This window comes from Struthio camelus, chromosome 8 (genome assembly GCF_040807025.1).
Source record: "Struthio camelus isolate bStrCam1 chromosome 8, bStrCam1.hap1, whole genome shotgun sequence".
Taxonomy (NCBI): domain Eukaryota; kingdom Metazoa; phylum Chordata; class Aves; order Struthioniformes; family Struthionidae; genus Struthio; species Struthio camelus.
The window spans coordinates 6204020-6227972 of record NC_090949.1 but is presented as its reverse complement, the minus strand read 5'-3'; the positions used below and the strand labels follow the sequence as shown (position 1 = coordinate 6227972).

The following is a 23953-nucleotide window of genomic DNA, read 5'->3' as shown; positions in this document are numbered from 1 at the left end:
GTCTCAGCTGCCTGAAGCAATAGCAGCAGAGAACAGCCAAATGCATGCCTATAATCAAGACAGTTATTTACCACGAGAGCTCTAGCCAGGAAACTTTATATAGCACAGACCGACTTTGTTGTTTCCAGCGTTCCTTTCCATGTCACCGAGGCCTTGAGAAAAGAAGTTGCAGAGAGATTTTTTTCTACATGGCTGTAGACGATGTCGGGAATATTTTAGATAAAGGGAACCCCACATAACCGTTGCCCACCTACGGTTTATTCTCCCTTGATTAATCTTCCATTCTGAAGATTGCAACCAAGTATAAACTGAAGCATGACAAATCGTCATCATGAACTCCAGAACAAAAGCTGAGGCTTTGGTACAATAGCCCTGTAGTGACATGGATGGAAATCAAAATCACCAATGAAAGCACAAAAAGGACTACATGGGCAGACTAACTGAACAAAGTTATTGAGCACCTATCATTAGGCTGTGTAATAAACCGAAGCCTCTCCTCCTGTTCCCCCATTCTCGGTCTCTCACAGGGGTTACCAGGGTATCTTCCACCTTAATTCCAGCATAAAGATTATACTCTGGGTGATAACAACCTTTGGAGCAGATGGCTATTCACTGTGAACTATTTACTTAATTAACAGACTATCCAAACCGTAGCTAATAGGAATTGCATTATTTTAATCATCATCTAGGAAACCAAATCACAGGCCAGGATGTCACACCATTCTTCGTATATAGAAGTGGAAAAAAAAGTTCACTGCCTTAAAGAGCTAAAAGCAAGACATCAGCTGCACATAGACGAATCCAAGGCTGTGCTGGATAGTTCAGTCCAATTCTCTAGAAACAAGTGTTAAAACAAATCTGCTCTAGCAGGCATTGCTCTTTACTACCGCTGCTCCACCGACCGTCCCTTTTCCTGGGAACTTCACTGCTCAGACTCAGCTCAGCATTCATCACCATCAGAAGCCTGCCCATACTATAGATTTTAAGGTCTCCTAGCCTCTATCTGTAAACTTGGTTATTAGTCTGCTGGCATATCCTTGAACAAATAAATAGAAGGATGCGAAACGTTCTTAGAGATGTTTAGCTTGCTAAGCACTTGTCTCAATTCACCAGCAGTTAGGTTCTAGATAGCGCAACAAATCATAGTGATTTGGAGGATAAGAGTCAATTTAACGAAAATGATTTTTCAAATTCAGAAAATGATTTCCGAAAGAGCAATCTAAATGGATATGATTCCGTTGTCAAGATCAAAGTAAAGGCTTCTGTACTAACAGAGACTCAAGACGATCAGATACCAGACCCGAATTTTTACATTTGTTATTTTTACTACATTTACTTTTCCTAAAGAAAGAAAAAAAACATTTAAATGATTAAAACTGTTATTCTGAAGGAAATGTATAAGCAAACAGATCATATAAAATAAGAAGTGTGATATACTTAATTCCCCAACAGTAAAATTACCAGCCATGCAATTTTTTTTTTTTTTGAAGTTCTTCGTATTTTAGATTTTTAAGAATATTTTCACACAATCACAGAATCATTGTGGTTGAAATGGACATCTGGAGACCCATCTGGTCCAACCCCCTTGGCTCAAGCCGGGTCACTTAGAGCAGGTCGCCCAGAAACACATCCAGTCAGGCTTTGAATATCTCTAAGACTCCAGGAGCCTCTCTGGGCAACACGTTCCAATGTTTAACCACCCTTAGAGTAAAGTGTTTTCTTAGGTTCAGATGGAACTTCCTGGGTCTCAGTTTGTGTCCATCACCTCTCATCCTGTCACTGGGCACCACTGAGTAGAATCTGGCTCCATCATCTTTACTCCCTCCCATCAGATATTTATAAACACTGACAACATCCCCCAACCCTTCATCCCCACCCCTGAGACTTCTCTTCTGCAGGCTAAATAGTCCCTGCTCTCTTGGCCTCAACTTATATGGAAGATGCTCCAATCCTTTAATCATCTTTGTGGCCCTTCACTGAACTTGCTCCAGTAAATCCACATCTTTCCTATAGCCCGGCCTGGGAGACCAGCACTGGACCCAGCACTCCAGACGTGGCCTCACCAGGGCTGAGTAGAGTGGAAGGATCACCTCCCTCAACCTGCTGGCAATACTCTGCCTAATGCCGCCCAGGATACCGTTGGCTGCTTTTGCCATGAGGACACGTGACTGGCTAATGGTCAACTTGTTATCTACCAGGACCCCCAGGTCCTTCTTGCCAACGCTGCTTCCCAGACGGTTGGCCTCCAGCCTGTCCTCGTGCATGGGATTATTCCTCCCTGGAGCAGGACTTTGCAGGACTGAAAAAACTTCTGATTGAATAGGCTCAAGTATGGCAAAATCCTCCACCATTCAATACTTTGACAGAAGAAACAATGAGCAAGAGAGATTTACAGAATGCATATTCTGTTCTTAAAAGAAAAAAAGGATAGTTTTTGCATAAAGCCTAAAGGCATCACATTAGCAACAGAAGCACAACGTCCGGCATTAGGAGAAATTTCTTTTCCATTACTCAATGTTTCCAGAGAAAACAAGCAATCAACTGTTGGTGACATAATGTCAGTGCTAGTTTTCTTCTGGTTGTTTCTTTTAATTTACTTTAACAGTTCAAATTTCCATAGTTCGCTTTTCTGCTTATAATAGCTTACAAGTCTGCTCTTTTCAACTACCTTTACGTCTAATGAGGCAGAGCACATCCCAAGTTTTTCACTGAGACTAGAGGCAAATGAATATAAACACATACACTTTTCTAGACACCCTAGAGACAGGATGCTTGGCTAGTAGGCCTTTGGTCTGGACCAGGATAGTCATTCTTAACTGACAGAACAAATTAAGCAGGATCAGTTTAGCTTTCACCTAAGTAACCAAAGCCAGCAGGGGTTAGGCAGATGGATGATGGTAAAGAAATTATGCAAGCCTTTCTACAATAACTAGGTATTATTAAACAACTTTGAATGGTAGCATATTGTTTCCTAATTAACTGCTTTCAATGAAAATGAAAAATATTCAATTTGTTCTGTAAATTAAGGCAACGCTATACCCAAGCTTTACACACAGAACAGAAAATTCAACTATCAAGAATTCTACTAAATCAGAAATCCCAAGCTCTGCCCTCTGAATACAAGAACGTTAGAATCGGGAAATAGCATTTTGTGCCAAAAAGAAATAAGATATTCCCCTTTCTAGGATTCCAGAGCACATCTCAGTTTCTAAAATTACATAACTTTATGCAAAGCAAATGTTCTTCAGTGACAGTTGTCATAAATTAAACTGAAACACTGGCCAAGGCAATTGCCTAGAATTAATGGTTACGGTAGAGAACGAACTCGCAAAAAGACCCAAGTATCTCACATTTTATCCAGTTTCCTAGCAGAGAGAATCTGTGGCTCATCCTATTCCTTCACAACTAACCAGTGAAAAGAGAAGTGAACCATGCACAGCAAAACATCTCTAGAACATCTACAGAAATTCCTTTTATTACTTTCCCACATAAGCAAAGTATTTTTAGCCTTTTTTTTTTTAAATAAAGTTGCAGTGAATGAGAGGAAAGCCAACATCATGTGATGAGCTGGCTCTGTGCAACATACAAAGCATTCTGTAGTCAGTAGTCGTTGACAGACTACAGAATTACACAGAAAAAGCAGAGTAGTCTAATTTTACCACATACACAAAAACAGCACATGTTCAATTTCCTACGTAGCGACTTCTCAGTCTTTTCACATCAATGCTTGTTTGGATTTCAAGTAGGAACGCTAAACTATTGCAACGCTTGGAGATCATCAAAAGATGCAACTTCCACCCTTAGAAAAGCAGGCAGACCCAAAGATACAGCTCCCTTTTTTCCAGACCAACAATTTCAGAGAGACCTATGGCATATGCAAAGCACATGTTCCTGGAGTAGCATGTAAGAGGATATGATATTTCCATTAAGCCACAGCCATACGAAGTGACAGATGGACTGGAAGACAGGATAGTGCTGACTAAAATCAAGCCAGTCCTAAACTACTCTCTCAGTGTTTACATTAGGAAAGGACATTTTAATTTTGGCAGATGTTACTGGAAGACGCTTATTTACATACATGTTTTCTCTCAGTAGCCTTCAGAGACTTTGCAGCATAGTAGAAGAGTTGAGTGCCACACAGCGCTGCCCAGTATTTTGTCCAAGATGCTACCTAGAGAGAGAAAACAGTAAAGAGACAAATAAGTGAAATGTTTCATATTATCGAGCTGTAAAATAATTGACAACATTCTGCAATAAAATGACAGCACTAACTGTCTAGCCAAGCCATCATTAATTTTTTCATTTCTGCTGTTTCTCATTAAGGCTTATATAGGCCCATAAATACATTAAAAATGTAGAAAGCAAAGAGAGCATGTGCCTTTCCTCAGTAATTTAGGAAAAAATTTTTGTCTCTTTTACTTTGTGTCCTTTATGGAACACTTCATTGAGCTAGAATACATCTATCCCTTTTCTTTTTCATTGTATATACTGCCATAAAGTGTACCCCACTGTCAAGACTTAAAATATGTATTCTGATTTACAATTCATATCAAAACATTTGCAATGCAACTATTTAGGGTTACCACCTAATTAATAAATCGTCAGGATCCACCTACCATCCAGGAAGATAAAATGTGCTCCTTCTTTGTTTTAAAGTTATCAGTAATTACATGTAATCTTACGTAGCACCACATTTCACTTTTTCTCCCTACATTATGAGCACAGCCTGATCATCTGAATAAATCCATCAAATAGAAGAATTTCTAGAATCTAGAATTTCTAGAATCTAAGTGCCCTTAAGCCATAATCAGCAAAGCAAAGCAGATCAAGACACTCAAGCTTAGTAGTACGGTGGCCATTTTATCGTCTTTGTAACTGGGCAAAAGAAGGTGGTGAGAAAACGAATTCAAAAAAATCTTACAGTAGGTTTTTTGCCTTCTTTCAACAAAGTCTTCCTCCTGAGGACACCTTGAATAGTAACAGCTCCTGGATACAGATGAACAGCCAAATCTTCAGATTCTAGAGAGCTGAAAGGAGCATGTGAAAAATAGTGTGAAAAAATATTTTTCCTAAAGTAGTTCTCCAGTTATTACTTCAAGCTAATGCAAACATCTGTATTTTAATTTAGAAGTGCCAGCTTTTTATTTATTGGATTTCATTGCGGAAAAAGACTTTGACTGCTATGCGAGATTGCTATTGTGGAATTTACAATCACAAGCAAAAGTGATCATAAAATTAATTAGCCAGGCAGGTAGTCTATAATTAAAAAAATTAACACTCAAAACAAGTAAAATTCAAGAACAATTAATTCCAACTGGCAAGCATTCATAGTATATTCATATTGTTTTGCATCTGTTAAAACCTCTCCTTGAGCCCTTGCAGGAAAGACAGTGCTTTTTGTTAGAAACATTGGAATCATTAACACATCAAAAATGAAGCAAAAGCTCAATCAAGCATGCACAATTTTTGAAATATCTGAAAGCAAGAATAGTGGCAGGAGCAGTGATAAAGAAAAGAAACCTGAACCACATCTTTAAGGTGTTTTAATGCATCTGGTGCTCTACTAATCCTCCACCCTGTGTAGGGTCAAAGAGGAAAGGCCCAAAACATAAGCCAGGTACAGAAATGAAACGAAAACCTCGTTTTATTAAAATTATGAAGCTGACCAGCTTAAATATTTTCATTTAGGAAAAAAAAAATTTAAAATAGCAATCATTTCAGTAAACGCCAGTCAGAGTACGCAACTAAATTGCTGAACCCAGCAGTTTTCTAGAAAAGTTAAACAGCACCTGAAACCATCTTTTGAAGTAAACCAGAATTTACCTCTTCTCCATCCTAAGACTCAAGTGTATTCAAAATAAATAGAAATTTAGCAAGTATTTTCATTGCACCAACTGCTGAGGATGTGCAGATAGTTTGACATTGACGTGAACATGAGCTTAAGTCACTGAGAGAATGCTTGCTTCTTATTATGAAAAAAGTCATAATTACCTATCTCTTCCACAGCTACAGTGCCACACTGCTGCACACAGAATCTGTGGTTCAGTTACTCAGCATAATGAATAATATGACTATGACGCCTCTCAAAGAATGCTATATTCAATGAGTTGGGGCCAATTTTAACGCATGACTCATTTTAACCATATCTGTTACTTCAGGGAAGGGTTTGGAAAAGCACAAATTCAATTAAAAACTGTTAGCAAAGAAAACATCTTGAACGCCACCCATTAGCACAAGCGCAGCAGCTTTGCTGTCCACACGAGAACCACCGACACTACCGCAGTGACACACAGTTGAAAAGCTACTTATGGTAAAACATCTTGACATCAAGATGCAATGGTTCAGAAGTTGGGATGTGCAGACCAGAATGAACAAAAGCCCATACAGTGATTAAGTCTTAGAAGAGGACAGCCCTAAGTTTTAAGAGAAAGGCCTCCACCTTTATTTTGTCACACAAGTTAGAAAGATAACACCAGAAAACACCCACTTAATTATTAAACCGATCACCAACACCGGAGGGAAAGTTTGTGACCTCTGTGTGCAGGGGCGTTTGTACCTGCTGGCCTTCATGTGGCCTCGATAGCCATTTCGTGCCACTCTTGTCCCCGGACCGAGAGAATGGTACAACCTGTTCCTGTTGGATTCCATTATAAATTGTACGTATTACATATACTTTTATTCACACAAACAGCATGATCGCTAGAACAGCGTAACAATTTTTTGTGTGTCACAAAGCCACTTCTTCTACATAAGAAATAGAGGATAACTTTATTTAGAAAAATGAAGAGGTAGATATCTTTTTTATTTGAGGAGATATTCTCTTTGTCAGTACTCATAATGCTGAGGTGTTTCATCGGTATTGAAGATTAATAAATTTTAAGAAAATCCTGACTTTGTTCTCAGATTAAATCAAAATATAAAGGGTCAATATAAAAAAAAGCTTTGTTATTTTTAAAATCTGACTAAAGATGTTACTACAAAAGCCAGAGGTTTCAAATTCAATAAGCAGGCACACACTGCTGGGGTGAAAGACAGAAAAAATTTGCTAAACAGTTTTTACACGGTGGCATTACCTCTTCAAATCAACCACTGAAGCCAACAACTCACAATGAAAAACAGGACTGTCTACTGTGAGACAGTATCTAGTTAAATTATATACATTACAGAAAAAATATGGCCATTCACTTGAGTAAGCCCATACTGTTCAAAGAAAGTCAGTAGATCAATACCTCGGTTTTGGCTGACACTTGCTGCTTAAAATACTGCTGTGTTAATTAACGCTGAAGTAACCTCAGCAACACTTCAATTCTCCAATTCATAAGGGCTTTAAACTTAACATACAAACTTCACAGTTCAGAGCCCTTAATCTGATCTATACTTTTATCCATATCCAGGACTTGGGTTCTGGGCTTACATTTTGAATACAATACTTTGCTTCATTCAGAGCTGTTTTTCCACATCAGATCCTTGGTTGGCAGAATTCCATTTAAGTCAATAGAAATACAGATACATATACCAGTTTATACTGCTGCAGGGTTGCCTCCTTTTTTTTAGTCTCTGCTTTTATAACTTCTTGTATTATCTTGAAAGACTGAAAACCAGCTCTGATTTTGTAGAGAGCAGATGGTTAAACATAAGAATGTGAGACGTTTACGGGTAACATCTCTTATGTACAACAAATTTAATAAACCGTCCCCTGTTAAGGGTGCTTTGTGCCAGCTGAAAAGCTGTTTTGGTATGGACAGTCAATATTTCTCAGCATGTGAAATCTAAATAAGTAACAGTTTCAGGTTTTACTTTGAACTCAGAATAGCATACAGCAGGCAAACAAACCCTTGGAAAATAAGAGTCTTAAAGAAGGGACACAAAGATCAACAGCATTAAACAAAAAACACAATTTTCATTTTCTTACCAGCTGAAACTATTCCCTTTGCTGAAGGCAGAATTACCAACATGCCACAAATGAATAACCACCTACTAATCTTTTCCAGAATAAGCCTAGCTTCAGTATACTAGAGATCTTTGAATTTATGATTTTTTTTTTTTAAAATACATTCAAGGTTTAGACAGAAAAAGCAATATTTAAGATGAAGGAAAGAAAACTGTAATATGAGTTGTACATTTGTGCGTACTTATATTCTGCATGCAAATAAAATACTTTTTTTCTCTTACCTTTAAGCTTGTTTTTGCATAACAAGGAGGTTATCACTCTGGATTCGAGCTATTTCGGGTAAATCTATTCAGAGACACTCAGGATGACAACCAATGAGACTGAAGTGTCACTTAGTATACTACCCTCGCACAATACAACTGTCAGGACGTGGAATTAAAGTCCCTTCTGAATAATTTTGATTAGCCTAAAGGGACTCCCAATCCTGAAAGCTCTCTGTCTCAAGGTTCAGACTAAGTTTCTTTTGCTCTTATGAACAATCAGTGACTCTAGATCTCATCCCTTCTGCATTTCCAAGTTACAAATAGCCGGAGGGCTAGGAAAACTGAGAATATTTGATATTTCTACACAGATTTCCCAGGCAACAGAAAGAAGCGCATCTCATTTCTTCCTGTTAGGTATACTGTGCTGATTTAAGCCCTCCTACCCAAAGAACCTGTGGCCAAATCACTGGGCAATATTGTCTTCCCACTCACATGATATAGAAAGTAGTCATTAAGACAACTGGACGTATCCCAGTTTTGTTAACTGCTATCAGTTCCGGCCAACTATTGATTCCTTTTGCTTGGATAAAGGCTCTTTTAAGAATAGAAACCCATTGTACAGATCAAAACTAGAGATGCTCTTTCTTAACATAACTTAAGATACGTATTTCAGTGTATTACCTATTAAAATCAAAAGCCTGTTTCATAGTCTCATACAAATAAATGCAAGGGTGTGGTGTATCTGCACAAATTTCACACATGATGTTTTGAATGCTCCTAGAGAACTCAATCCCTCTCCTGGGTAGCCGACAAGAGAACTTGTCCTCAAAAACACGCAACCTCAAAAGGAATTCCCAAAGAGAGCTCTCAGGAAAAAAGAAAATACTGAAGGCATGTGGAATCTGGAGTAGGAGGAGGAAACTTGAGACGATTATCCTCAACATGGAACAAACCTTTCAATTCATGGGGAGTCTAGGCAAGCCAGTTCTCATTACAACACGGATGAAAAACCTCTGCTTTAAGTCCGCACAAACAATTCTGGAGATCACTATTATCCTCCAAAAACACGAGCTTAAGCCTGAGGCTTACTAAAATTGAAGTTTCCTATGTTTCTTGCGGTATGAAAGCGCTCATCAGTTCATTACTTTGTCTAAGGCTTTCCCACATAACTTTTTGGCTCCGAGAGATAGCCTGAGCTAGATTAATTCTGTAATGCAATAGGGAGGGAAGAGCAAGAAGAAAACCTTTCTAATACTGTAAGTTGCATCAAAGATGGCACATATGAGTTATAGGTTTCCTTTCTGACCTTATTTTCTTTCTGTGCTCACATGGAATGTTCTTTCTTCTTACCCAGGGAAACCTTAAGGGCATTTCCTCTTGTATATTTATAGGATGAAATATTAGAGTTCACCTTTGGCACTGAGCAAATTTCAAAGCTTCTTCCAAAGAGTAACACACAACTTGAAGTGCTTCAATAAATGCAAGCAGAATAAGGTTTGTGACACAGTTCCTGACTCTAAAGAGAAAGTTCTTTGACAAAAATTTCTACCAATATGTCTTGATAGCATGGTAGAGGAAGTCCTCTGTGGCAATTCTGAGCCTGATGGATTACCTGAAATTGAGCTATAGCAGCAAACTGTGTGTTTTACGGCACATCTTACTGAGTTGTGGGAAGATGAAATTTTCACTTCTCACTGTATTCAACTACAGCTGTTAGTCTTTTTCTGCATTCTCAAATACACCATGAGAAAGGACTGAGACGGTCAATGCCAGCTGAGTATTTGCAGATATTGAGATAAACAACAGGACATTAAGTCAACTACATAAAATCAGACATTAGCAAGGGTCTCTACTGTACTTTCCTGTGTGAAATAGGGATGACAGTAACAATGAACTGAAGGGAGACACAAAACAGGTGATGATCTCAATGACAAGAACAAAGGGAGCAAGGATGGCAGTAGCATCTCAGGGGAAGTAAAAATGAACAGATGAGTCACATGAATAGCAGATATGCAAAAATATAAGAAGAGAGAACATCAACTGGGGTTTGGTGGTACTCTGGCTGGTCTACTTAGAAGAATTTGTGCCATGAACAAGCATCTAATTAGACAAAATCTTGCTTGCTTACTTAAGTGAACCAGAACTTACTACATGAACTTACTACGGTTTATTAACATTGGCTCTCAAATTCTTAACAGATGCAAGACCTACAGATCACTAAAATAAAGCATCATTTTCAAGGACTCAGAGATCCTAAACAAGAATGTCTGAATAAAAAGAAAAATGCCGGTTTTGAGCAGCAGTTTTTCTTACCTTTCAAACGCTGGCCACGAGGTCTCTTCACTAAGTTCAGAACCATCACTGCTACCTTAAAGATCAGAATGGATGATACTTCATTAGCTACAAACTAACTAGTTCAATTATGTCAATTTATCTTCAAAATATTTATTAAGATTAAACATGTAACCAATACTTCACTAAAATATTAGAACAAAAATACCTTAGCATTTGCTTTAGAAATTTCAAATTAAATTGAGGTAGAGATTAGAGGGAACTGGTTCTAGATACTCAAGAAGCTGAGGAAAAACAGCCCTCATACAGGGGGGAAAGGCATTTTTGAAATTCAGAGAAGGCTTCTAAACGCTAATTTGTCTGATGATTAACAAAATAGGCATTTTAAAAGAGTCACTTTATATAGATATAGATATATTATGAAACCATATATGGTCATGACCAAGGGGTGCAATTTCATTACAGTGTAAACTCATCACCAGATCTGTGATACGTTAAAAGGCTTGGTTGATTTCAGTAACTTCAGTAACTTATTTCCCCACTTACTACATCAGCTCACAACAGCCTTTTTTCCTTTCACACTTCATGAAGTTATCCAATATTAATGGAAGTATTTTGTTAATTGCTATATAAAGTGGAGAAGGACACATACAACCCCATTATCTGATGCATTTACTTGTGGCAGCTTGGTAAACAACACACTAATTTCACAGTTATAGTAAATCCCTTCAGTCTGAAAATTAGTATTTATGTATGAAAGAAATTTGTACACATACGTATATAAAACTGGGATTAACATTTCAGGAATTTGAAACAAGCCTCTGAAATATATCTGCCTTTTTTTAATTGCCAGGATGCTTTGTATACATGCATCTAAAATTGTTGCTGTTAAAAAGAAAGCGTTTGTAAGTTAGGAGAATCTGAAAAAAGTTGGAATGAACTCTACAATACTTGTAACCACTTCCACCTGTATCGAGAAGCTAATTTTTTTTTTTTTTTTTTAAAAACAAGCCTTAGGTACTTGTGGGGTCTTATTGCCAAAGGATCAGTTCTAAACAGTCTTTATCTACTTTCCCTCACAACAATGCTTCCATATCACGATGTGAATTTTAATTCCCAACGTGCAACATGAAGTTAAGGTGCAACTCGTCCAAGGTCACGACAGGAATTCATGCTGTGCTAGGCTCAGTTGAGCGCTCTGAACAGTGGATGCTTTCTCTGCCTGTTAACAGATCTCAGTAATTTCAGTTTTTGCGTTAAAAACGATGCTCAAGCTGCTCTCTTGCTAGCTCTTTACCTCTCAGCCCAGCCCAGCTTCCCATGCCCAACCACCATCCTTGCCTCCACTTCCAGCCAACACATGATTTTGGCTCCAGAAAACCCCTGTTCCCTGGTTTCAGCTGAATCAGTCAACCACTGCTGAAAGCCCACCATTTTGGCACCCCCAGTGCCTTCTAGCCAACATCCAGTGCGCCTAGCAAAACACTGAAGTTTAGGGACAACTACAGCCCTATGTATTTCCTTATTACTAAGCAGATTTACCTTTACATTAGTACGTAGTGCAACTTTAATACGACTAGAACGCCACTTGAGTGACTATTTTGAGAATATCTGTATTAGCTTTGCTAACAAAGTTCTACTTCAAACACTGCACTATGCGTTCTATGACAACACTTAAAAGCTGTTTTAAAGATGCAAAACAATCTAGTAAAAAAAGGGCTCAAGTATCACTTTTTTGAAAGTAGTAAACCTTGTTACAGTATCACTGCAGTTACAAAAATTAAATGAATGTTGGGGATTCATTAACAAAAGATTTCTTTGTAGATTACACTTTTTAAGTGAAATGATCAATTACTCTTTCTAAAGCAATATTAATATAGAAAAATAGGGGGCTACAGATCACAGCCAGATGTTTCAATGCCTATATAGTTTTTCAAAAACTGTAACAGAAACCTGGAAAGGTTTATTTTTAGCGTTTGAAGTGTCCTGTGTTTCTTTAACATCTATAACGATCACATCTAATAGGAGTTCTTAGATTCTAAAGGTTTCTAAAGACTTTTTCACAACAAAAGCTCTGACACACAGACACGAAAATACCTTTCCCGAAAAAGCAAAAACTATGCATTACCTCCCTCCCTCCAAAACAAAACAGAAGTGAAAGGAACTGTTTTTAACTTAGAAGTTAGGTGCCTAGCCAAATTCTGCTTAACATTAAGTACACTATCACCTCAACTGGAAATATTTCATTCATTCAGTACTTTAGAAATATATCACCTTCTTAAATTCTTCTCAAGTATGTACTCAATATTTGTTTTTTTTCCCTGACAACCTCAAGCAGGTCTTCAGGTTAAACTTAATAACACATCCTAGGTAGTTTACATCCTTTCAATTAAGTAATCTTCTATACAACTTTCAGTTTTATGTTTAGAAACCACTTGGCAGAAGCCACAGTCTTCCTAGTTTACTGGTGATAAAATTAAAGACTTCTTGTATAGCCTTAAAAGAAATGGGCATTGTGTTGCCCTCTACCCCTATACAACACAAAGGCTTCTTCCTACCTTAGGAATATCAGCAATTGACAAAATTGTTTTTCACAAACTACACTGAAGATCTTTTGAGACGGTTTTTATGCAGATCTCTAGTACTGCAGCTCAACACAGAAGTGAATACTGCAGCTGAGTTTTGTAGGTTTGGATTTGTAAATGTGCATGTACAGATGTCTCGGCTGTAGACACCCAAACAGCACGAGGCTAGGCTCCTAGTTATGTGATAGGGGAACATCCCTAGCGCAGCATACTCATTTCCTCCCACCTCCAGTCACAGCATCCACTCACTGCCGAAAGTTTGAGGATATGGAACATTTAACACAGGCTTTCTTTATCCTTAAGTTAGTCCCCAAAGTTAAACAGGTGTTAATATAAACAAACCAACCCCAAAATGTTTGAAAAGTATTCAGACTAAAAATTCTTTCCCCCCTGTGCAACTGACACTCTTTTGGCTCCAGTTTCACAGTGTTTCCAGAGCTCCAGTCACTCTAGCTAGACACTGACCTGATACAACGTGGAATTCCAATGTGAAGACACAAAAATTGGTCAGTAGGTCAGATCATCCGTTGATATAGCACAGCACGGGCCTGCTAAGGTCACCGAGATGGACTTCATCCCCTAAAAGTTATGTTCTGCCCTGTTGAGTCCATTACTACATCGAAAATCCCCACAGATACTTTAACTACTGCAGTACCGTTTAACTATTTACAATAAAGTTTAAACAAGCTCGGGTTTGGCTTGCTAGACAAAGAAGTATGGGGCAAAAACTGGCAAATGGCTCAAACAGTAAGCTGCCAGACAATCAACACACAACACAGTATCATCACTGACAGTTAATAAGCTGCATTAACCAAACAGAAGTACATAACCCAATGGATAAAGTTGGGGCAGAAATAGGGGGTCGGTATTGCTGCCTGAATCACATAGGGCACGCCCTGTACCAAACAAGGCTGATAAAGGTTGGGAAGAAAAAGAACGCTAAAACCTCTGTATAACCTTCTTTTCCCCTCCAACCTACGCATCTTCATGGGCATTCCCAGCCTAAAGTACTATATACTACTTGAATTTATCCTATCACAAATAAGTAGTTTGCGATAGCAGGCAAACTAAATAGCAGGCATTTATATACAAATTTAAACAAGAACAACAAACAAAACAAAACCATCACCTTCCTTTTGCCTGTAACCCTTCCCCACCTCTGATCTTCTCAAGCAGACTGCTGACGACCCAGGCTCCTCAACATCTGAACAGTGTTGCAGAGGGTCAGGAATCAAACAAACATTGGCTGTGCAGAATTCTTCCCTACTGTATGGGTTGCCCCAAAACTGTAAGTACGTGTGTACACTGTAAATCTACACCTATACATCATTTATTAAGAGAGAAATTATAATACCTTGTAGAATGCAAGTACTTCAAAATGGTCACTTAATAGAGTAATTCATTAAAATGTTCATTTTGTTGTATGCATTTTATGCCAGGTTAGATTTGAAAAGGTCCTGTTCTTAAAAGGACTTCAATTCATTCATCTGAGTTTAAAATACTTTTCCTTTGTATCTACAGCATTAATTTTCCCGATTCCATTAGGGTAAAGGCTCAAGTCACGCTGGAGTGCTGGAATACAAAAACCAAAACAAACGTTCAAGGGCCTTAGTTTTTCCAGAACTTTCATCCATCTTGTTGAAGATTAGGAAAAATAAGAGGATAAAAGAAATAAGTCTGGAAAAGAAAATGCTCCAAAGTCAGAACTGGATTTGCATCCGAAACTGTTAAGAACAATGTGTAATGCTTTTTCCTTTAAGTTTTTAAGCATCTAAAACTACATTCTTAATGCCAGGCTGAATCTTTCTGTGGTCATACTTCTACATCTATTCTTGAGTGCTGTACAGGTGAGACTGCACTCTTAGACAAACCTCTTAAGCAAGATTACTTTGCATTCAGTATGCTAGGCAGCTTAAGAGGAGAACAATCAAAACAGAAGCAACGTAAGAAAAGGGGGGGGCCATTCTATACTGTCCCTTTTCCCTACAGAATTATCTGAACCACTAGTTACTGCGCACAAATTCAGCTTCACAAATGAACCTCAGTCCCATAGCTAAGCCAAATCATAAGGAAAGGTGAAAATCCCAAACTCCTGCAAATATTAACACGAGGCAAGCTGAACATTGCTGCACAGATACTTAAAAGGGTACGCTTGAGTTAAGAGAACAATACAGAAAGAGTATAAGTAAGTTAGGGAGTACTAGAAAACTGTGTATTCTTAAAAATTCTTTGGAATAAAAGAAGTTTCAATGTTATTAGATCGTGGTTCTACTTAGAGATAACACCATATTAATTTCTTCTACTTTTATGTGAGGTGGTGACAGCAGGCAAATATGTGCGGGAGAACACTTGCTAAAAGTCTGAAGGTGCTTCCTTCCACTCAGCCAACAGAAACGCTGAGATTTCAGAAAGGGAAGTTCAGGCTTCTGAAAGAGCACATACAACGACCACATCAAAACAGAGGGACCACAGAACAAAAACATCTTGTAGCTGTAGACTTACTGGTAGCCAGCAGGTAGGCAGAAGGCTCTCAGTGAACTTTTACTACCAACTTACTAAAAGCAGATATAATTCTAGTTCGCCTGCACAGAACAGAAGCACTTTGGGTGGTAGCCATCCGTCCGTATTTTCATTTGTGTTGGTTGTCAAAAATCTCTTTGCAGTCAAGAGAAAGTGAAGTTTAAGGACATGAATCACGTAACCTCTTTTTAGCCACCCACCTAAGAATGGGATGGATCATATCCTTGGAGATTCTACTTCTCTATGTAATTATAAAGAACTCCAGATGACTAGCTCAAATGCAGCTGTCTACATTATGGCTGTCTAAAATTTAGACAATATGGATCCCTCTCCTTCCATTTCTGAATTCAGACAAACATACCCCATTTGACATATGCATGAGTGCGTGGTGAAATATTTCTTCCTTCTATTTAGGATATCCTTGGCCTCCTGGAAAAAAGAATTCCTTCCTTTATTCAGATAGCAAGCAATCTTGTTGTAAAGTAAACGGGCAACAGAATGAGATGTACGTCTTCCCTACTCCGGCATAACATGCGATTGTTGGCTGAATACAGTCTTATAATTCTAGAAATCGTAACTGTTTTGACCAAGTACCTGAAATTAGCATAACTGACGTTGTCTTTACTTTTTTTTTTTTGACCCCCTGAGAGTTCTAGGTTTTTGCAGGATGAGTGGAAAGTATACAAGCAGCCTCAGGACCCTGAAATTAAGAAAAGCATCTGACAAAGACTTCTGATCATGGTTGTCCTGTTACAGACGGGCCTCCTCTTAGGTAATCCCATACCTAGGACACTTTCTGCTTTGTTGCTGCTTTAGGGATCATTCAGTGCAAAGAAAAATACCCACTTGCTGCACGCTTAACACTTGGAAGATGAATTACAGCACTGTAAAAAGTTTGGTATGTTATGCACCATTTCGAGTCTCTCATCGTACAACACAATCATAACCTGCCCATCACTCGTACGTGTCTTTCCAGTTTACAGAGAGAAGCAAACAGCTAAACTAATTGTTCAGTTTTAGTGTGCTAATATGCAGAAGACAATCTGTGAAAAGATCAGTTCCAGCATCACTAGACTTGAGATTCATGGCTGCATGAAATTGAAAGTATCTGTCACAGAGCTAACTGGAGAAATGCAAATGGCATTGTCCTTATGTATTTGAACCTAGTGTGTTCATCAGTGGAGAAAAAAAAAAAGAGGAATCGTCATTAACATGCTTTTAAATTGCTTCACTGAAGCAAAGCCAAACTCTGGCATGAGGCCTCAACAAAAACGCACAAATTCTCATGCTCTCATGATTAAGACAAAGCATCACAATGATACAGTGCTACATACAATCATCCTACATAAACTGTTGTTACACAGCTCGGTATTTGACATTTGATGTAAAGATAGACTGTATCAGATCCTCCAGTATTAAAGGATCAGAAAGGTCCAAATAGCTCTGAGCCCTTAAAACATAAGTGTTTTAAAGTAATACAATCATCTTTATGATCACAGTCAAGCTGCTGGTATATCAGAAATACTGGTAATGTTTTGAAGACTGATCATTTATCAATAAATAAATAAAATAAAAAAAATTTAAAAAGTGGTGCCTTAGGCTTTCTTTCCACCCCCTGCATCAAGGAGGAGAATAGTAGCAGTGGCTGTAACATTAAAGAGGATTAAAAAAATTAACGACCTGCCTTTTTAAAGTTATATGTCAGCTTGTGGTTCAATTATGTGTACAAGTTAGACTGCCTTTCATACCTACATTTCTCAAGTTTGCTCTAAATTGGTATTTTAGAACAGTACCATTGCTTGTATAACCTCCTCATCTAAAAATCCATATTAAAAGACCATTAACTGCACAACTATATTTACGGTTCCCACCTATTGAAATTCCACTTGAAAGGGTGGAGCTTTCTGCCTGCCCTCTGGATGGGGCATGAGGTTCCATGACACTGTCGTCCAGTAGGTGCCTTGGTCCTGCATTGGGGAATGTTGCGCTTTTGAATTCCGCCGTGTTCATTTTGTGTATGAAACTAGGAACAAATAAGGATAAAATTATTATGTTATTTTTGATACCTTGTAAAAGTTGCTGCTTTAACACCCTGAAAGATGCCACATAGTGTGTTCTGAACCCCAAACAAGACCATGGTTTGTGTCATAAGCAATAGCATGCAAGTTACATTACCTGTATGAGCTGTTAATATCAAAACCGGCTTAGAGCTGAATCACAAAAATCTATCTTGCATTTCGAAAGAGCAACAAGAGGAACGATAAGACGATGATCAAAATATTAATTAGAAGTATTCCTAGCTAGAAAAAGGAACTAAAACCATTACTTTACAAAATCATGTAAAAACCTACAAATGACCCCTCTCACTATAAGAATACCAGCAAAATGATTATTTTAGTTTTAATTTGAAAGAGTTGCACTGGAATTTAGCTACTGCAAGTGGTAGTTTCTTTTCAGATGATGAAACTCAGTAAAAACCTCTCGGAACTTCGGCTGCTTATGTAAGAACACATCACATGACTCTTCTTTTTATGGGAAAGATGCAGTTTGATCTTAAAGCCTGCAATGAAGAGATCCGTGGCAGAAATTTCAGGAAGAGTTTTGTCATTACCTGAGCAGTTTTCTGGAAGACAAATTTTTAAGTAGTGCACAATTTATCCTGAAACAGGAATGCAGAACATGCGGTGCTTTGTGACCTACACTTATTATCACAACAGTCACACAGACTGTTTTGACTGCTTAACTTCATTTGGGAAACTACCATTGCATTTCTGAGCTTGCTCTCTGACCCTCAATTGATCTCTAAGTGAAATACTGTATTTAAACAATGCTACTTTTCGAAAGCAAAGCTTTTACATTAAAAGATGATACATTATGTGCATCACAAAGCTTAGAATTTTCAGATTAAATAAAATGCTGACTTGTATCCCAGACTATGACATTTCCTATGTCCATGTGGTATCAAGTTCCTAGGTGAAGGGGGTGTTGGCGGCAGCAAAGCTCCTTCAGCTGCAGCATTTTTCCGTCCACTTTGTGGAGATGCTCCAACTTCAGAGCCTGGGAAAAAAAGAGACATTATTTCTGAATAATTTTAGAATAACTTTCAGTGTTACTTCTAAGGAAACTGTGGCACGGTTGCACAAAGAACTACCTAAACTCAAATTGTAAAAGATACCCTATAGCCTTAAAACTCACTGCTATATCCATACCGATATTTAGAAAAACGGTATTTGGCTTCTTTTGCACAGGGTGAAAAACACACACAAGTCATTCTAAATAGTTCATCTAGTTACAAGGATTTTGAAAGTCCTCAAACTTGCTGCATTAGCCACACTGACATTAAACACATCCTATTGATCTTCGTATTTTCAAACTCCTTTCAACCACTTCAGAAATCGATCAAAAATGATGTATTTTTTGGAAGTGTACTATTCCATGAAGAAGTTTAGGTGAAGCCGTTTTGTTAAATACTGATGCTTGGCTGTATTTAGACAACTCTTCATTCCAAATAACACTGCCAAGCTAGTGCAAAACATACAAGAACCTAAAAAACCTGACCCAGTTCCTTAAAAAAAATCTCTTTAGAGATCAACTTTAGAGTTTATTACCAGTATACTGTGTTTACCCTTCACATCTCTACTGTCCTCAGGCAAGTATTTTCCATGTTCACAACTCAAAAAAAAGTATTCAACCATCTGAAGTCTTCTCATAGTTATTTAGCATTTACCTACTAAGTCTTCTCTGGAAGCAGCAGAATGTGGGGTGCTGGTCCCTGGTTCTATCTTTAGCGAAAGTCTGCATTAAAGAAGCATTAGAAATTACTTTATCATCAGGAAATAGAAGGACATAAAAGTACATTTTTGAAAACTAAACGTTTTTTGATTTACAATGGAAAGTTTGTTTCTATAATCGCAAGAAACATCATAACGTTAATAAAAAACTTGTGCAGTTACTATCTTTAGCATATAGTATTTCCAACCTTTCTTTTTTCTTTTAAGTGGAAAAACACCGCTGCAGCAGGGCCCGGGATTCAGAAAATCACATGCTAAGGCATAGCACAGTAAGAGAGTCTGTTGCTTCGGATCATACAGAGCAGCACAGGTTTGCAGTATCATGATACTGGAAGGCCAGACTCAGTAACAAAACCTTGGCTACCGAACAGCACCGCAGCCTCTTTGCGTCAGGTAACCAAGCAGCTGACACAGGAGGCAACGAGTGGCTGCAGCCAACAGCCACCAGTAGCCCTCCCTCTCTCTCTTATAAGCAAAAGCTCAATATCAGCCCGTAACAAGCTGGGGGCAGAGTCACACTGCAGAAGGCGCAGAGGAAGAGGCCACAGGTCAGCATCGGCACCAGCCTCTAGGGAACACGCAGCCACGCATGAGCCAGGGCCGCATGGCCCTGGGACCACTAGCTGTTACATGGGACTCAGTGAGGTTACCTCTACCCGAGCATAACCACGGAGAGGAGCAAAAGCCAAGCAACTGCCCACCACCTTGGCAAAAACGTTTGTATTTACTATATTTCATCTGTTGAACTTTTCTGTACAGTACTAAAAGCACATGCACACTTGTGCACGGCCAAGCCTTCTGTTGCCACTACTATTCTAGGAAAACAAAATCCTCCTTTGGGGTTTTGGAAAATACATTATATTATGAGCTTCATTGTGTCAATCATTCAAGCTTTTTCTAAAACAGTTCGACACTTTTCAGTGGCATCTCCACTAGTATTGCAAAGGGAGCAAGGTAGATCGCTCACCAGGTAACACCGAAAAAGATCGGGAACATCCTGTTAATGCAATCTGCGGAACTAGACTCTTTGAAATTAGCAAGTTTAGAAAAGCATCTGTTTAACTTTCAGGAGGAAAAGCTTAAAGTTTGACAGCTCCTCTCCCTCTCATTTCCAAACGGTTTAGCACAGATTCAGGACAATTTTAAAGTTTAATTTGCTTAAATAAAATAAAATTCTTTAGCAAGAAAAAACAGGAATTCAAGTCACAATGATGGTTTTCTAACTGCAGCCTTTTCAGATCCCCTACAGGATAAAAAGTAAGTTAGTCTCTCATGGCAACAACGGTTCTTCAAAATATAGTGTCCCCATCCCTATTTCAGTGTGGGGACATACATAACTCACAGGCCTGAAATCAGACCTTCTGAATAGCAGTCCTGACACTGCATTGCATGTAACCGTGCCGGTTTCTGAGCTAACAAAACTTGGGTCACATAGGGTGAAGCGACTGTAGCACCTGCAGCAACGCACTCCCCGCTAGCACAGACGCCTGCGTGGTGAAGGAGGAAGGTGCACTGTGGAACTCAGAAAGACTATCGGCCACAGAGAACCACACACCGCAGTTAAGTGACTTCTTTCTTCTTCAAATGCTCAACCACACAGCTTTACTCCCAGTGATAAGTGAGCAGTACTTTCAGAAGCAGGCTATGGAACGTTTCAGCAAAAAGTTCAAGCTGGAGGCTTACGTATTAACGTACAGACAGTGCTCTGGAGAACTACCAACAAATCTTTAAGACCTGAAAGGAAGCCAGGTGTTTGAGCCCTGGTTAACTGTCCTTTGACCCAAACTGAAGTGTCTCTATCTGCTGCCATCTAGTAAATTCTAATTAGGGCTACTAAACGCTAAGCCGCTTATAAATTATTGTTTTTACAAAAGACAATCTGTTCCTTTAGCGCGCCTCCCCCTCCCACCATTAGAACGCAGCTGCACAAGCAACCGATTCAACACCACTGCGGTGACAAACTTCCAGGGCAGGCAGGATGCGAAGGGGTGGGAACCTTCTCGGGCAGATCAGCCAGGGAACAGAAGCTTTCTTCACGTGCAACAGATCTGCTTCAGGCGGCTGCCTATCCTCAGGGCTTGTTCCTGTCTTTTGTCAGAGATTTCCAGGCCCCCGTTTCACTGGATGCCAAATCACTTACTATAATAATCTTTTAATTAGGGAAGCAGAAACCTCTGTTTAGGGTAGTATAAGGGGGAGGGAACAACATTTTGCTTTTCAAGTTCACGTGTTTACATCTGATTCACCCTGTGAACTCTACTCAAAGGATAAAAATATAAAATGAAGATTTGAGAAAGCAAAAGTTGTAACTCCTCCTCAGTAAGAGCTCAGGACCGGATGCACAGATGACTTCGTTCTGATGAAAAAATGACATAAACCACATCTGACAATGGGATCCATATCTTACTGACTCCATACAGAGTGCTACATGTGAGCTAGAAGTATGAAGTGGTCAAGAATAAACACTCAAAGACCGGTCTGCAGACCTCAGTACACCCAACAGACCAAACAGACCCAACAGAACCAAACAGAAGCCAGTTCTTGATGCAGATGTAGAAGAGGAAGGAAATATGCCCTCTATCATGCTGAAAATTATCCTTTCTGAGCACAGGACTCTGCTACAATCTCTCTACTTGCAACAGATGCACCTGAGACCCATAAACCCTTGTTGCAAGTGGAAACAAAGTGACAGGCTTTTTGTTATAAAAGTTACTTCTGAAGAATTACAGTCAGTTACAGCATTTCATACTTACTTGTAATTGTCATCTTCTACAAACTTTTGTAGCTCTTCTATGTACTGAACTGAGTTTAGGTATTTTTGGACATGAGGCAACAGAGGAATATCTAGAGAACAGATGACATCCATTACCACTGTACCATTCATGGGTGAACAAAGTTATTCTCTAGAAAGTTATTTTACACAGAACCAGACCCCTTACCTTTTCCACGTGAGATAAAAAGGTATAAACTACAATCTCACTGACGTTGAAATTTTTTGTCCTTTATGCCCGTTACCGTGCTATCGAGCTGACACTCCCTACGTCCACAGAGCCCCTGGAGCACTTTGGGCTGCTCTGCTTATCAGAGCATAGGAAGGGAAAAGGGAGCAAGAATCCCTGGTCAGTCCTAAGTTCCAGCCCTGGCACCTGGAGGACTGCGTCAGAGAAAATATTCCCTCACAGCCCAATTATGTTGAGCTGCTAGCGAAGGTGCAATCCAGTGCTAATATCACATTCTGCTGCTAACTGTCAGTCTGTACCATCACAAATGCAACCTTATAACTTTACTGGAAGAGAAGGAAAAATTCGATTGTGAGGGAGATCACCTTTGAAGAAAAAAAGTTTCTATGAATAGCACTAGAAGTGTCCAACAGATAAGTTTTATATATTTTACTATCTCCAGTAACAGCATACTCCAAAAGCAATCCTACTATTTTTGGGATCACAGACAAAATTATGAAAAAGAGATATAAATTTTTAATGTACTAGCAAAACTTTTATTAAATAGAACGTTTTTCACATTTTTCATCCAAAAGAAAATACTGCAGGAACTTGAACTGTAAGAGAAGGACAATTTTATTTCGTCTCCTCATACTGATGCTCCAACATAACCTACAACACAAGAATCAAGTTTTAGACTTTGGGGGGGACAGGGTGTTTGAGAGGGTGGTAATGGCATACAAATGGATCAGGCTTTATTAAGATAGTATCAGGGAAGACAAACATTAATACTTTAAAAGTTACTGTCTTTAATACTGCAAAATTAACGTGCTAGCTTACCATATTCACAGGACTGCTGTAAATCTGAGATAATTCGAAGTATGTTGTTCATTAAATTTGTTCTTTGCTCACTTTCCAGAATGCTCCCTGTTGATGGGTATGCAGAATCAATATATGTCAAGTCTGAGAGGTAAATACCTGAATAAAATTAAAATAAAAAATTCCTTTATTTAGTGTCTCACGTTTACCACATACAACCCTCCCCCGCTGCATCAAAAGAGTATTTTGGGGAATTTTTGCTTTCGTTGACTAATGTACATTGAGATTGATGACTGCATTGCCTTACTGCGTGTTATTTTGGATGTACCTGGAAAATCATCTCTACAGGATCTGAGAACCACCTCAATTCAGAGAAAAACAGTAGCTATGCTTGGACTTACAGGAAAGCGCACCACTGTACCACCCCTGTCTGGGATTGAAGTTGAATCACTTGACTCTCAACTTTGTCAAACCTGACTTAGCTGTATTTGCAGATGCCATGAGTATGTGTTCACCTAGGTTTGCATGCAAACCTTTTGTTCTCAATGACAAATCGAAACAGGAGGCAAAGAGGGTCTTTTTTTCATGCATCATACCAGGCACGTACAATCTGACTTTCAGTCTTGGACAGCATCACTGTTTCGAAATCTGAAAGCAATTATGAGTGAATGCACAACTGCTCATGATCCTGATCTTCTGTCACACAACCAATTCATCATTCCCTTGATAAATATGAAGCATATTAAACACAAAAGGCTAAAATACATGAGCAAAATTACTAATAACTGTATGAAGCTGCCTATTGCTCCAACTCTGTAAACTACAAAAACTAAAACAAACAAGAACATAGACA

The 23953-nt window shown here is 38.7% G+C and overlaps 1 protein-coding gene across 9 annotated transcripts in view; it reads right to left on the bottom strand.

The window, feature by feature from the left end:
- RALGPS2 (Ral GEF with PH domain and SH3 binding motif 2) overlaps positions 1–23953 on the bottom strand; it is a 163526-nt gene that overhangs the window by 14544 nt on the left and 125029 nt on the right. For 7 of the 9 annotated variants that reach the window (XM_068951778.1, XM_068951779.1, XM_068951784.1 and 4 more), the window contains 9 exons: positions 23122–23259; positions 22096–22186; positions 19279–19346; positions 18473–18608; positions 17423–17574; positions 10468–10522; positions 6557–6634; positions 4922–5027; positions 4079–4171 (listed from right to left, as the gene is read on the bottom strand). In XM_068951778.1, the coding sequence (XP_068807879.1) occupies positions 4079–4171; positions 4922–5027; positions 6557–6634; positions 10468–10522; positions 17423–17574; positions 18473–18608; positions 19279–19346; positions 22096–22186; positions 23122–23259 (917 nt within the window). The remainder of the gene's footprint in view (positions 1–4078; positions 4172–4921; positions 5028–6556; positions 6635–10467; positions 10523–17422; positions 17575–18472; positions 18609–19278; positions 19347–22095; positions 22187–23121; positions 23260–23953) is intronic. The other 2 variants (XM_068951782.1, XM_068951783.1) reach the window with 1 other exon arrangement.